This window comes from Notolepis coatsorum (assembly GCF_963971535.1).
Source record: "Notolepis coatsorum genome assembly, chromosome: 17".
Lineage (NCBI taxonomy): Eukaryota > Metazoa > Chordata > Actinopteri > Aulopiformes > Paralepididae > Notolepis > Notolepis coatsorum.
In genome coordinates this window covers 105,325,171-105,340,520 of record NC_140181.1, presented here as the reverse complement: position 1 = coordinate 105,340,520, position 15,350 = coordinate 105,325,171, and the positions used below count along the sequence as shown (strand labels likewise).

Here is a 15,350-nt window from a genome sequence, read left to right as displayed (position 1 = left end):
ATAATAATAATAATAATAATAATAATAATAATAATAATAATAAAGACACCAAGACTTGGTCTGTAAAGCCTTTCACATTTCCTGCTCATGATGATGATGGTAATGATGATGATAATGATGATGATAATTATGATTGATGATGATGATAATGATGGTGATGATGATGGTGATGATGATCATGATAATAATGATGATAATGATGAGAAGGAGGATGTGGTTTTGTTTCCTGCAGTGGGAGCTGGTTTATAGTTGCTACCGGGCTGAACGGGGAGAGCGTGTATCTGTGTCTTTGACCTCAGGGTTCAGGACCTCCAGAGTCACTCACACAGTACCAGGTAGTGACCTCTGACCTCTGGTTTCTGTCACCAGACATCTGTCTCTGTTCTCCATTTCTCCATTTCTCCCTTTCCAGGAGCTCCTGCTCTTCTTATTATTTCACCTTCATCATCTACACTTACTTTAACCCTTTCACTACCACACTACAGAAGGTTAACAGAGGGAATCCTAATAATAATAATAATAATAATAATAATCCTACAATGCAAATGCAACATGATTATCCTGAAATGTGATATGTGAAATGTCCTTATTGAGCATATTCACACGGTGACCATTTTGTCATATGCTCAGGTTGGGATTTCCTTTTTTCCACCCTGTTCCCACATAAGTGAAAAATGGCCACCGTGTGAATATGGTCAATCATGCAATATGGATAGTTCAAGTTCAAGTTTCTTTATTAGTTGTCATACAGAAATACAGAATACTTTTGCATGAAATGCTTCTTTCTGTTTTGCTCCTGAGAGTGTGCTAGATAAAAAATAACAAGATAGTGTAAAATAGTATAAAATAGAAAGTCAAGTACGTAAACAAGTGTAAACAAAACAAAAATGTTCAATATACATATATACAGTATATGTACAGTCTATACTTCTGTACAGTCTATAGTCAGCTACTATACAGTACAGTGTAGAATGGTGAGGTATGGCTTAGCTTGTGGTGCCACCTTGTGGTGGGGAGGTGCATGGGATTGATGCCAAATATATAAATATATAATATAAAGTATAAATATAAAGTGTGTGTTAGTGTCTAAGTGGGTAAAGTGGGTGCTACAGTGTGTTGTTTATTTAAAGTGAGTGTGTGCGTGTGGATGTGTGTGTTGTGGGTATAATTGATAGTCTGTTATTGTTCAGCTGCTAGATGAATGCATATGTAGATACTAGATGGATGTACTGTGACTGCGTGTGTGTTTGTGTGATTCAGAACCGGCACCACAGTTTGACCTGTCCGTCGACCAGCGGTCTCGATCTGTCCGTGTGACTGTGGGGCCTGGAGACAGAGTGTATATCCAATGGTGTTTCAAACACGATCAATACCTCTGCACAGACACTTCCCCTTCCACCCGTATTACTGTAAGTGTTTTTGTGTGCGTGTGTGTACGTGTGTGTGTGTGTGTGTACGTGTGTGTGTGTGTGTGTGTGTGTGTGTGTGTGTGTGTGTGTGTATGTGCATGCATCTGCAAACGCCTGTTCATCAAAAGCAGATAAGACACCAGAGAGAGAGGATATCCTTTGCAGGCAGATTTGTGTTTGATGGATGGAATCTAAAAGTAGGAAGATACAAGAATACTCCAGTTATAACTTATAACAACACACTAACCCCTCGACTGGAGACGATACTGCTGGACAAAATGTGTGTCTTGAGTAAACTCACAGTCTGGCCACTAAGGCTGTTTCCCCGAAGCCTGTTTTTGGGATTGGGACTTCGTCAGGGTTTTGCGAACGGACGTTCGAACCTTCGTTTTTTATAAAAAAAAATGTAAAGAAAAAAAGAAAATAAACTTTTTTTTAATAATTTATATATTTATATATTTTTATATACTCAAACTAAATCCTCAATTTGAATAAAGTGATTAATCTGATTAAATTAGTATTTTTCTTTTATTAAATCAACTTTCCAGCCCCAGACCCAGCCCAGGGAGAAGCCCCAGCCCAACCAAATAAATTAAATCAACTTTCTAATGAATATAACTCATCAGTTTCTTTTAATACTATAATATTAGTGTAGCCTAATCTTTATCTGCAACTGTGAAGAAAAACCCCATTGGTTTAAACAGAATGAGAAAAATATTTAAAGAAAATATATAATATATATATATATTTTTATAAACAATTTAAAATTCGAATGTTGATTTAGAATTTGAATGCCAACGTAACGAATGAAGGTTCGAACGTTTGGGCTCAGCCCTACTGGACACACGACTCTTGTCCCATGCCGAGCAGGGTCTGACGGCCACGCCTGCAGATAACCATGTCACCAAACAAAGAATAAAGACAAAGAAAACCACAGCAGAGACCCGGGTTCAATTCCCGGTAGCAGTACCTCCGGCTTGGTCAGGAATTCAACCTAGGGCTGGGCGATATAACGATAACGATAAATATCGCGATATATTTTAATAATCGATATCGAATATCGAAATTAAAAAAAAATCGAAAAATCGTTTTTTTTTTTTTTTTTTGTGACCTGCAACAGGGCAGTGGACAGACTTGTCTTTCTTGCCTGCAACTTAAAGTAATGGCTTTGCTTGTCCAAATGACAATACTGACCAAATTGAGATTTATTTTTCTCTTGTCCATTTATTTTGTTTGCTTTCTAATTTAAAATACATTTTGAAACCGTCTGTACACAGTAGGCTATGTGTGCTAGCAGAACTAGACTCCAGTCACGAGTCACAGTGCACATGTGCGGTGGTTTGTCCACCAAAAAAGCGCCAAAAGATCGAAAATAAACTAACAGAGCCAGAACTGTTCAACTCCTCTGGAGCCACAGCCAGCAGAGAAGCCGGTTTACTTTAGCTTTTAAACCAGCTGCAGCCTGAGAACTGGAGTGTGAGGGGATGTAACACTAAAGATGGCGGCAACGACAAAGAATTGCTGCAAAATAAACATACATCTGTTGTTAAATTTTTTTTTTTTTTTTTTTTAATACTTATAACAATTCGATAATTATCGATATCGAGAAATAAAATAAAATTATCATATCATTATCGCGATATGATTTTTTTCCATATCGCCCAGCCCTAATTCAACCCAACACAATTGTCAGTGTTCGCGGGTGGGAAGTTGATGAGGTATGAGTCCTGGGCCCTCATTTATCAACAATGCGTAGAAAGTGTTCTATTTTGCTTCTTAAGCACAGAATTTAGAATGTGTGTACGCACAGAAGAATCGGGATTTATCACACGTGCGTACACAGGTTCTACGCACACTCCGTGTTGATAAATATAATTTGTTCTACGCTCCACACTCGTGCACGATTTTAAGTATTTGCATATAGCACCGCCCGTAATTAACCATATACGGTAATGGAACACCCCCATGAAATGTGGAAAAGTGGACTAAGCCGAGCGAAGCGTGTTATGGGAGAAATACGCGACAGGCTGACAGAGACGTGTACACGTACGGTGATGTCGGATATGATATCTATTAACCATTGCTGCCTGGCCAGCGCAAACGCTAATAAAGACTGTGCTGGAATATGACTGCCTTTTCCCGTTTCGTTCGATTAATACCCAGGGATTAAAGTTCTCCTCAATTTTATTCCAAATCGCGATGGATTTTCCGTAAATGTTCTACCTGCATATGATTTGTAGAGGCATACAATCTATTTTGTTGTCGGTATTAGGTAAACAATAATACGAGAGCATATACAAGAACAATGAATTTCACTGCCATTTATGATGTAGCCTACGCCATGTGTAGCCTGCCTATATGTGATCAATACAAACTTGAACTTGAATTCCATCATCATATTTATATGTTGTGTCTGTCCACTATGTTTGTTACTTTGTTATTCCCCCCCCCCCTATCTATTTAAAGCGACCTTGGGTCTCTTGAAAGGCGCTATATAAAATGAAGCTATTATTATTATTATTATTATTATTATTATTATTATTATTATTATTATTATTATTATTATTATTATTATTATTATTATTATTATTATTATCAAGTCTGTGCGGGAGCTCACAAATAGTCTCACTGATCCCACTCCAGAAAGGGAAAAGGTGCTTCAATGTTATTGTTAGTGATCCATACTGAAGCCGGAGAAGAGTAGCACCTCACCTCGTTATTAGACTGGGCGAGCTATCCAAAGGAACACTGTTTATCACACGTTATACACACACAGGGAAAGTAACAGTTAGTTAGCACTTCTGAATACTTAGTAGAATATTCAGGCTGCTACATATATATGCAGTCAAATACGATATATAAATATATATACGGTATATACTGTAAAGCATTATTGTACATGCTATACAGAGTTATATGGGTAGACTATAGACTATAGAGTGGTGGGGAAATGGGAGAAAAAGCAAAAAATAAATGTTCATACAGTAAATAAAGACCATTGCTGTGTACAAGTCCATTACAAAGGGGCGACAGTGGCTCGGGAGGTAGAGCAGTCGTCTGGTAATTGATTCCTGCTCCTCCTTGACCAAGACACTTAACCCCTAACTGCTCCCGATGAGCAGGTTGGCACCTTGCATGGTTGCCTTGTTAGGGTTTGTGGCGAGGGAAGGTGTGTAGAACCCAAATGCTGGACAATGGTTATGAACCAGAGAGAGGAGGCAGAGTCGACGGAGTAAAGTATAATGAAGGCTTTACTGAGCAGTAGTAAACCAGGCACGAACAAAGGTACACGACACTAAACTGAGGCAGCTAGAAAACAAATGAGAAATAATACACAGCATGGCTGGAAAAGGCACACGGTGCAAAACACTACCCGGCGAGTAACAGGTGATACAGGATACAGGGAGCTTCACGGGAAACAGGTCTCTGTTCCGCGGACGGCAGGAACAGTACATGAGGTAAACAGAAACAGATCACAGTGCGGAAAGGTACTGGCACAGGAAACAAAACAATGGCGCGACACTGGTAGACGGGACGGCATGACGGGTACTAATTATAATTGACAAGGAACAGTTGGGGGCTGACAGGCTAGGACACATGAATATCAAAACACACGAATACAAGGGAAGGAGACTAGACACTAAATTAACAGGCAGGAATAAACATAGTAAACATAACAACACTGGGAAAACAGGGCTAGACCAGGACATAAGAATATACACCGGGAACACAGGGCTGGACTAGGACATCAGAACATACTTGGGAGAACACAGGACCGATAACAGATACAGGGGGTAAACAATAGTCAGCAGGCTCCAGACACTCGCCTGCAGTACCGCAAACAGAGCGCCAGAGGGTGGTAGAGGAGTCTGTGTTCAGGTAGTTCAGATTATGACATGCATCCGCCATCGGTGTGAGTGAACGTGTGAGTGAATGGGTGAGTGAATGGGTGAGTGAATGGGTAAAATGTGAGGAACAAATTGTAAAGAGCTTTGGATAAAAGCGCTATATAAAAATGCACTATTTACAGCAGGGCTATTCAACTAAATTGTTCAGGGGGCCACATTGTCAGAAACCCAAGGGGCCAGGGGCCGGACTGCCACGGCGCCTCCCCGTGCTATGAATATATGTACACTTGACACAACACGCAACCACATTTTCACAACTTTTATTTAACTACATTGCAAAAGTAGTATACTTTTCAAAAAAAGTGCTTCATTTATGTGCCACATCTGCAACATCTCCTGCAAAAAGTGCTTCATTTATGACTGTGCAACAACTGCAACATCTCCTCTTCAACATTTCAATATAAAAATAAAATAAAAAACAAACAAGTGCATGATGTGCATCTGAACATTCTAACATCAACACTTGAACAAAAAAACACATTTATAGTGCAGCTGAGCTTATGAAAAAGTGCTTCATGTCTGTGCAACAACAGCAAATCACAGCATCTTATTAGCACTTATTGTCCACTCTTAACTCTCAAACATCAGGGGGGTGGGGGGCAGACATGCCTAGCCTACATACACACATCTAATGAGAGCGATTGCACTTCTTTGACTGGGCAATGGCAGAGAAAGAGGGTTCATAGGAAGTGAGGGCTACCCGCAAACAGTGATGCAAATGCTCATTTGTCAAGGAGGCACGGTTGCTTGTTTTAATGGCATTCATGTGAGAGAAACTGGATTCACAGGTGTATGTTGAGCCAAACATTGTTAGCACAGATATTGCCAGCGTTTTTATTTTGGGGAATGTGTTGACATGAATACACTTTATCCAAAATGTTTTGGTGGATTCATTCTCAAGTGCCTGCTTCAGAGCAGATGATGCTTGCATGTCAATTATTTCAAGTTGCAGGAGACCTTCATCAATGTGAAGTGATGCAAGGAACTCTTGTCCTTTTGTGGAAATAGCAGCTACATTGGCAAATGGGTTGCTCACAAAATGCATCAATTCTCTTGACATGTCAAATTCATCAAATCGACTTGCAAGGTTTTCCCTCAATTTATCAATGAAATCTGTCATTAATTGAGTGACTTTTGGCTCAATTGTGCGTGTTAACGTTGACATGAAAAGAAAAAAGTAAAAAAAAAAAAAAATTAAAAAATAATATATTTTTTTTATTTTTTTTTATTTTTTTTTATTATCATGTAATCTTTGGCGGGCCGGTCAGAATCATCCCGCGGGCCGGATCTGGCCCGCGGGCCGCCAGTTGAATAGCCCTGATTTACAGTATATCAGTATCAGTACAAAAGCAGTTGAGAGACGTAATTTCTTTTTGTTATGAAGTAAACTTGTGTTATTTTCAGATCGATCCATCCCAGTCTCAGTCAGCCGTCCTCAACTTCACCCACCGACTGCCTTGTCTCTGTCTGCATGTGAGCTCTACCAGGAGACACTGAACCATCAGCTGTTGTCCTGTATTATTTGCACCACAATAGGGAGGTGTAGTCTGACGTCACTTCAGTTTCCCGCGCGGTCCACCCGTATAGGGATTTATCATTGGGAAAATGTATTATCGGCTATTGTAATAATTCTGCCTCATGAACATTGGCAAGCTTTCCATTTTTTTTTACAAAATTAGTTCCCATCTATCACTAACATTATTGTTTAAAAGCAATTTTGGTTGAAATAAAATTATATGTAATTATTTTACGATTAATTGAGAATTGTTTCATGTTGAGCTATAGATTGTGGATGAATACACACAGAAAGGTACACCGTGCCAATGTTCATGCTTTATTTGTTTTAAAACCAGACGATTTAGAAATGTGTCCATTGGGAATACATTGCAATTTCAAGCGAGGTGAACCGGCCGGAAACAACAATGACGTAACACTACACCTCCCTATTCAGCCTGCCACTATTTCCACCTTGTATTATTGGGAGAGATGTCCTAACATGTCTGTCTGTCTGTCTGTCGGTCTGTCTTTGTCTGCAGGTATATTACACATTCACGGACGCTGAGCGAGTTCTATTTTGTCCATTTGAGAATGTAACTTTAGGTGAGTGGGACGGATGATTCACGTCTGAGTGTTTTGTTGGAACAGCCCTCCTGTACGGGCAGCTCAAGTGGAAAGGGTGTTTTGTTGCTTGGAGAGGCTGGGTAGTGTAGAGCTCTAAGCACTGGAACAGCTGGGTAGTGTAGAGGTATAAGCACTAGAACAGCTGGGTAGTGTAGAGTTCTAAACACTAGAGAGGCTGGGTAGTGTAGAGGTCTAAGCACTGGAGAGGCTGGGTAGTGTAGAGGTCTAAGCACTGGAGAGGGTGGGTAGTGTAGAGGTCTAAGCACTGGAGAGACTGGGTAGTGTAGAGGTCTAAACACTAGAGAGGCTTGGTAGTGTAGAGGTCTAAACACTAGAGAGGCTTGGTAGTGTAGAGGTCTAAACACTAGAGAGGCTGGGTAGTGTAGAGGTCTAAACACTAGAGAGGATGGGTAGTGTAGAGGTCTAAACACTAGAGAGGCTGGGTAGTGTAGAGGTCTAAGCACTAGAGAGGCTGGGTAGTGTAGAGGTCTAAGCACTGGAGAGGATGGGTAGTGTAGAGGTCTAAGCACTAGAGAGGATGGGTAGTGTAGAGGTCTAAACACTAGAGAGGCTGGGTAGTGTAGAGGTCTAAGCACTAGAGAGGCTGGGTAGTGTAGAGGTCTAAACACTAGAGAGGCTGGGTAGTGTAGAGGTCTAAACACTAGAGAGGCTGGGTAGTGTAGAGGTCTAAGCACTGGAGAGGCTGGGTAGTGTAGAGGTCTAAACACTAGAGAGACTGGGTAGTGTAGAGGTCTAAACACTAGAGAGGCTGGGTAGTGTAGAGGTCTAAGCACTAGAGAGGCTGGGTAGTGTAGAGGTCTAAGCACTAGAGAGGCTGGGTAGTGTAGAGGTCTAAACACTGGAGAGGATGGGTAGTGTAGAGGTCTAAGCACTAGAGAGGCTGGGTAGTGTAGAGGTCTAAGCACTGGAGAGGATGGGTAGTGTAGAGGTCTAAGCACTGGAGAGGCTGGGTAGTGTAGAGGTCTAAACTAGTGCTGTCAGGCGATTAAAAAAATGAATCTAATTAATTACAGGATTTGTAATTAATTAATCTAATTAATCGCATTTTAATCGCATAGCCATTTTATGCCTGATATTCTATATTCTATAATCATATTTCAAATTGCATGTGTCCGGATGGCAGAATTCAGTACTGTATCTACAAAACCTTCTGTTTAATCATCTTCCATCTATTAATTTGCTTAGATTTTTCAGGTCTGGTCAATTTGAGCATGGTGTTATTCACAGTCAAAGATAACATTTTTTTTTATTGATATTCTCATTTGGTTCATTAGGCCTACAATTTACTCAAAATAAAATTTTCATTCAATCAATCACCACACAGATTGATTGATTGATTGAATGAAATTGTATTAACAGATTGCAGAATGGGTACAATACAGTACGGCTCAATACACACAATTGTTAAGGGGATGCAGACCAGAGAAAGACTTTCGTCTTGTTTACATCAGGGCCCCCCATTTTCAATTCATAATTAATTGTAACTAAGGGTGCAACTTGCACCGTGCAATCCATTCTTTGTGGATCTAGCCCACAGTATTTCTGACACTGGGAATACATTCCCTGAGATCCATAGATGTCCCTAGAATCAGATACCAAGAACATGCAAATCTGCCATATTAAAAAAAAAGTCTGTAAATGTGTATTCTACGTTCTTATGGAATGAATGAGATACAAAAAATATATATATTATTAAAAAAAAAAAAAAAAAAACATATTTTTGTAATTAATTTTGAGTTAATTTTCATAACGCGATAATTTAATAAATAAATATTAATATATCATGATAACCAGTTTTATTGTCCAAATTAATCATAAAATGGTCGGCCAGTCCTAATACTGTAGTTGTACTCTTCTCAGATGCTCTTCATGGTCAAGTCACAATGTACGAGTCAAGTGTGGCCTGGAGCTCCCAGTGTCCTGCTAAATACCTGAAGCCCTCTGTCACCCTCTGCTGGAGACAACACGCAAGCTCCTGCATCCCTGTCCTCAACTCAACGCTAGTCGCGATTTCTGAGCTGGTAAGTGGGCCACCAGGCGACTTCTACTACTGGTGGTGGCGGCTGCCCAGTAGAGTCTTTATGATGGTGATGATGGTGTGAATTAATGAGCTCAATATCTCCCTGACCTCCTCAACAGAAATATAACGTCTCCTCTGTGGACAAGCATCCTCAAATGTGTTTTCAGGTGAGGCCCATCCAGATGTGTGTGTGTGTGTGTGTGTGTGTGTGTGTGTGTGTGTGTGTGTGTGTTTTTTCAATTTCTTTGAATTGAATTTCTTCAATCAATATCTGAAAAAAATAAAATACACTAACCTTCTTACTGTCCTCTACTATCATGCACTCTTCCTACTATACTAATATGTCTCTACTACTATGCACTCAACACTGCAGCACCCACATTTCAGCACTGTTTGATGAACATTGTTACTCAGCTGAAAGAGTTGTACCCTTCCTGCTGACTTGTCGTACAGACCTTGTAAGTCACTTTGGATAAAAGCGTCTGCTAAATGACAAAATGTAAAAATGTAAATGTGTGTGTGTGTGTGTGTGTAAGCGTTTTTCTATCATTATGTTCTTCAGTCACTAACGCTCATCTCATCTCTCTCCTTTTAACTTTGCAGTTCTCCTTCCAAGGCAGCCATGATGTCCACTGTCCCTTCCAGCCCGGTGAGTCTAATGAAGATCACAATAACAAGAGTCCAAAAGCCACTACTGGGCTTTGTATAGGTTGTATACAAAGTATAGAGGGAACTAAACACGTTTCGTAATTATGCCACAACAATGTGGAACACCCTACCCACAGCCGTAAAATAATGTGAATCACTACCCACCTTCAAAACCGCTCTAAAAAAGCACCTACGGGAGGCTGAAGTTCGAAACTGGCCCCCGGTAAATTTCCAACCCCCGCCCCCCCAACCACCCCCCCCCCCCCCCCCCCCAATGTACAGTTTCCTCCCCTGAAATGTATATATTCTCTTTTAGAAACTCTGTCTGTAAATAAACAGTACTGTATATTTGTTATGTCGTGTATGTCATAGATGTTATAAATTGAAAATGGGGGACCCTGATGTAAACGAGACGAAAGTCTTTCTCTGGTCTGCACGCCCTTAACAATTGTGTGTATTGAGCTGTACTGTATTGTACCCCATTCTGCAATCTGTTAATAACATTTTCAATCAATCAATCAATCAATCAGTATATAACCACTGTAACTATTCTCCTGTAGGTCAGTCAACATGGGACGCCTGCGTTGGACCAGGCAGACGGAGCCTCCGTGTGTCCCTGACCTCCTCTGCCCCAGCTCGGACCCTCTCTGCTCAGCTGTGTGTCCTGGGCCAGAGGGGCTGTGTCTCCCGGGGGCATGTTCACTCAGTGAGGACGGTGAGTGTGTGTGTGTAAAGCAGAAGGGAATTCAAATATAAGCACCAATCTGCACGAACCACCTTAAAACAAAGGTGCACCTCAGTTATAGGTATGAAATTATGGAACTCTTTGCAGAATTATGTAAAGAGTTCTACTAATATATTTCACTTCAAAAAGTTGTTCAAAGAAAAGATAAGACAGTATAGCACAGTTTAGTGTAGTATTGCAGTTTAGCATAACGGGATAATATAGCATAGCATTACAGGCTAGTAGGAGTATAGTAATATAATATATAGCAGCTTAACATAGAATAATAATATATTAAAATATTGTATAATACTGTATACCAATATAATATAGTGTAGTATAAATAGTATGATTTAGTTATAGTATAATAAAATAAAAATAATACAATTATATAGAAGTATAATACATTATAGAACAGTGTACTATAAATATATAGATACGTGTGTGTGTGTGTTAAGGCTGAGCCCGAACGTTCGAACGTTTGTTTGTTACGCTGACATTCGGACTTTAATTAATGGGTTCGAACGTTCGGTTGAGGCGATGTGAAGAGGCGCGTCCCCCGCGGCGCTCGGCTCAACCAGGATAGTCTGCCGGGCTGCAGCTGGATACTATTGTCTCAACCAGAGCTCTCAACCAATGCAATAGAAAAATTTTGATTGACAGTCGATTCTGCCAATTACATCACACCGCTTGCACCCGCCTCTGCTGTTACCACCAATCGGCAAGCGTTTATTCTTTTTTTTACTTCCGGGAATGGCGCCATTGATCTGCTTGCGAGAACCACAACAAACTTACCGTAGCTAATACGTTAGCTCCCCGCCGACCACGTAGATGAGGATGACCAAACGAGGCATAATGATTTTACTGCAACGAATGTTATAATAAAACAAAGCCTTTCTATACATGTGTCTGATTGAAAACAGATTGCAGAATGGGTACAACTCAGGGCTCTATGAGCAACGGAAGGAACTGAGCTAGTATGAACGAGTAATGCTTGCTACTTGCTATGTTCGGGTAAATAATATGCTGATGTTATTGAACGTGTAACTGTCCACAGATGTAACCAAGAGACTGCACTATATAACGTTAATGCCACAAAACGAATGCCTTTGTTTATCATAAGTAGTAACTTTGATGCAGTAGCTTGTTTATTTTCTTCTGAGTGCTTTGTTTAATTACATGTTTACATGAACAGCCATCACTGTAAACAACATTTTTTTCGTTCGATAAACCCTGGCGAACGTTCGAACCCTAAAAACAGGGTTCGGGGACAGCCTTAGTGTGTGTGTGTGTGTGTGTGTGTGTATAAATGAATGAACCTCAGTAAATATGCAATTTAACTGATAGATACACAAAATGTATTTATGTTAATTTAATTGTGTTGATGTTTTAATTTCTGCAAAATAAGTATGTACAGTACATTTTGTTTGGTTTGGTAAACATTGCCCTATGAAGAGTCTATCAGTGTACTGTATATGTAAATGTTGCATTTATATAACAGCTTTTATCCAAAGCGCTTTACAATTTGTTCCTCACATTCACCCGTTCACTCACACATTCACACACCGACGGCGGAGGCGACCAGGCAAGGTGGCAACCCGCTCATAGGGAGCAGTTAGGGGTTAATAAGTGTCTTGCTCAAGGACACTTCGACACGCTACCCGGGAGGAGAGGGAATTGAACTGGGAACCTTCTGATTACCCGGATGACCGCTCTACCTCCTGAGCCACTGTCGCCCCTGTGTGTGTATCAGAGTGAGAAGAGAGAGCGGGGGAGAGAGGGGTGAGAGAGGGGGAGAGAGGGGGAGAGAGGGGGAGAGAGAGCTGAGAGATGGGGTGAGAGAGGGGTGAGAGAGAGGGGTGGGAGAGAGGGGTGAGAGAGGTGAGAGGGGGAGAGGGGTGAGAGAGGGGGGGAGAGGGGTGAGACAGGGGGAGAGATGGGGAGAGACAGGGGGAGAGAGGGGTGAGACAGGCTGACAGGGGGAGAGATGGGGAGAGACAGGGGGAGAGAGGTGAGACAGGGGGAGAGAGGTGAGAGAGAGGTGAGACGGGGGGAGAGAGGGGTGAGAGAGAGGAGTGAGAGAGGTGAGAGATGGGGAATAGGACACTCAGCTGCACTGCTCTAGTGTCATGTCTGGTGAGCAGGGGTGTAAAAAGTACCCAGAAATTATACCTAAGTGAAAGTATGGGTACCGTCTCAAAATCTTACTCAAGTAAAAGTCTGAGTATCTGGCTAAAAACACACTTGAGTAAAAGTAAAAAAGTTTCTACTTTTAAATGTACTTAAGTACTAAAAAGTACCACGTTTTCATTTTAACTACACATTGCACCAGGTGAGTTAGTTGAAGAGGTGAAGGAGACACTTCATTCTATATTCTATAAGAATCGGCGTTGACTGCGGCCAAAGAGAACATTTCTTGGAGATAGGGCCATGGGTGCTCATCTTGTCCGTCCACACTGACCGTTCCGTCCTCTTCATCACTCGTACTATCGTTTGTCCTCTTCATCACTCGTTTGTGGCCGTCTTCTGTAGCTCGTCACTCTGACTGTCTATTCTTCTTTTTTTTTTTATCTACTTTTTTCTCCAATTTTCTATTTTTCTCCCATCCCAATTTCGTATATATTGTCCAATTCTACCCTCCCCTGTCTCGAACGCTGTTAGGCCATGCCCCCCACAAGCCGGCTGCAATGTGGACTACAGTAAGCCTTACATCACGTGTCCCCTCCGGTACTCGAGGAGGCAGCCGTCGCATCTTTTCACCTGCACAGCGTGATCTCTCAGCGGCGAGGGTCTGCGTGGGAGGGACACGCCGCCCCCGTTGCTTCCTGATTCTGCTGTGCAGGCACACCAACCGACCTGTAGGAGTCGCTGTCCACAACGTCCGATCCCCACCCACCAGCTTCCCACCCCTAACACTGCCAATTGCGTTAGTATGAACGACCAGCCAAGCTGGTAGCAATGCCGAGAGCTGGGCTCGAACCCAGCATCTCGTGCATTAGTGGCGAGCGCCTTGCCCACTGCGCCACTTAGCCGCCCCCGACTGTCTATTCTTCTGATAGCAGGTGTTTAATCAAAGATCCCCGCTTTCTAGTCTTGCACAAGGACCAATCAGCATGGGTATGGGCGGGTTAATTTTCCATTGATGGGGATTTGATTGGCTGTTTCTAAATAAAGTGAGGCCGCAGGATTAATAACGTTAACGCTAGTTCGGCCAGAGAAACAAATATACTAATTAAAATTGTTGGACCTGCGAGATTGGTACTTTGTAGGTCTGCATTTTAAATGTAAGGAGTAAAAAGTATGTATTTTTTTCTCTGAAAAGTAAATTGAGTAAAAGTACAAGTATACAAACCTAATAATACTTGAGTAAAGTACAAATCCCCAAAAACAGTACTTGTGTATTGTAACAAAGTACAATTACTCAAGTACTTTACACCCCTGCTGGCGATACACAAGTGAGTGCATGTTGAATCCAGTGCTCTCAATGTGCTCTGTACACGCTCCAGAACTTGATGAATTAATAATAATAATAATTATTATTATTATTATTTTTATTTTTAAACATTGTCGCTTCAAGGCCTTGGCCCTCTTGTTTCCGTTTTTAATTACATTCGCTGAGTTTGTGTTATGTTTGACAGGGGAATTTACAGCAGAGACATGTAGAATTTTTAAAAATAATATACATATATATAGATATAATATATATATATATATCTTAACTCATTCCCCGCCAACAACGATTATACACGTTATTGGGCGCCATCCTTTGAGCGCCAACAACGAGTATGATTGTTTTTCCTTTTTTTTTTTTGAATATTCTATTCAATGTCAGGGACCTGTATGTTGCCGTTAAAAGGCATACTGGGACGCCGAGGGTGCAGTACCGGCCAGATCCTGCCAGGTGGCAGTATCGAGAGTGCAGTAAACCCTGTTCCAGACCGGGTGTTATGTTTAAACCGCTCCGGGCGCAGTTCTTTAGTACAGGGAAGCCTAGAGATTCATGTCGTGGACAATGCAATGTTTTCATTCTGCTCCAGCTGATCGGCGTGTGTGGTGTTCATAACGAATGCCGTTACTGGCAATCAAAGCATCAGAAACGCCCCCCCCCCCCCCTCTCATGCATTCATGATGAAACATAATACCTGTTATATACAGTTGATTTGGAAATAGTAGCGTGTCCAGGGATGAAACGCCAATGCTTTTAGTAGAATTCACGTTGTGCCCTTTATCTCAGCCTCCCAGGAATTTGCCCGGATCATTCCGAAACTATACTTATATTCACCACGGGATAACGCGCAAAAAAATTATTCATGAATAATTTTTTATTTTTTTTGCATCTTGGACAGAAGATAGTTACTGTCAAATGACCATAGTATTGTATCCATAGCTATAATATAGAATATAGATATAGCTCTACAAACAAGGTGACGCACCCCTATCTTTTAAAGCGTGGCCTAGCGAGAACAGGATGAGGAAAATAGCTGGCAGCCAATGTGTTA

The 15,350-nt window shown here is 41.3% G+C and overlaps 1 protein-coding gene across 2 annotated transcripts in view; it reads left to right on the top strand.

Moving 5' to 3' along the window:
- The window catches only part of LOC311243738 (interleukin-17 receptor E), a 35,448-nt gene that overhangs the window by 13,863 nt on the left and 6,235 nt on the right, over positions 1 to 15,350 (top strand). For both annotated transcript variants that reach the window (XM_084333077.1, XM_084333078.1), the window contains 8 exons: positions 233 to 335; positions 1,261 to 1,409; positions 6,722 to 6,790; positions 7,354 to 7,417; positions 9,320 to 9,480; positions 9,599 to 9,646; positions 10,083 to 10,128; positions 10,688 to 10,842. In XM_084333077.1, the coding sequence (XP_084189203.1) occupies positions 233 to 335; positions 1,261 to 1,409; positions 6,722 to 6,790; positions 7,354 to 7,417; positions 9,320 to 9,480; positions 9,599 to 9,646; positions 10,083 to 10,128; positions 10,688 to 10,842 (795 nt within the window). The remainder of the gene's footprint in view (positions 1 to 232; positions 336 to 1,260; positions 1,410 to 6,721; positions 6,791 to 7,353; positions 7,418 to 9,319; positions 9,481 to 9,598; positions 9,647 to 10,082; positions 10,129 to 10,687; positions 10,843 to 15,350) is intronic.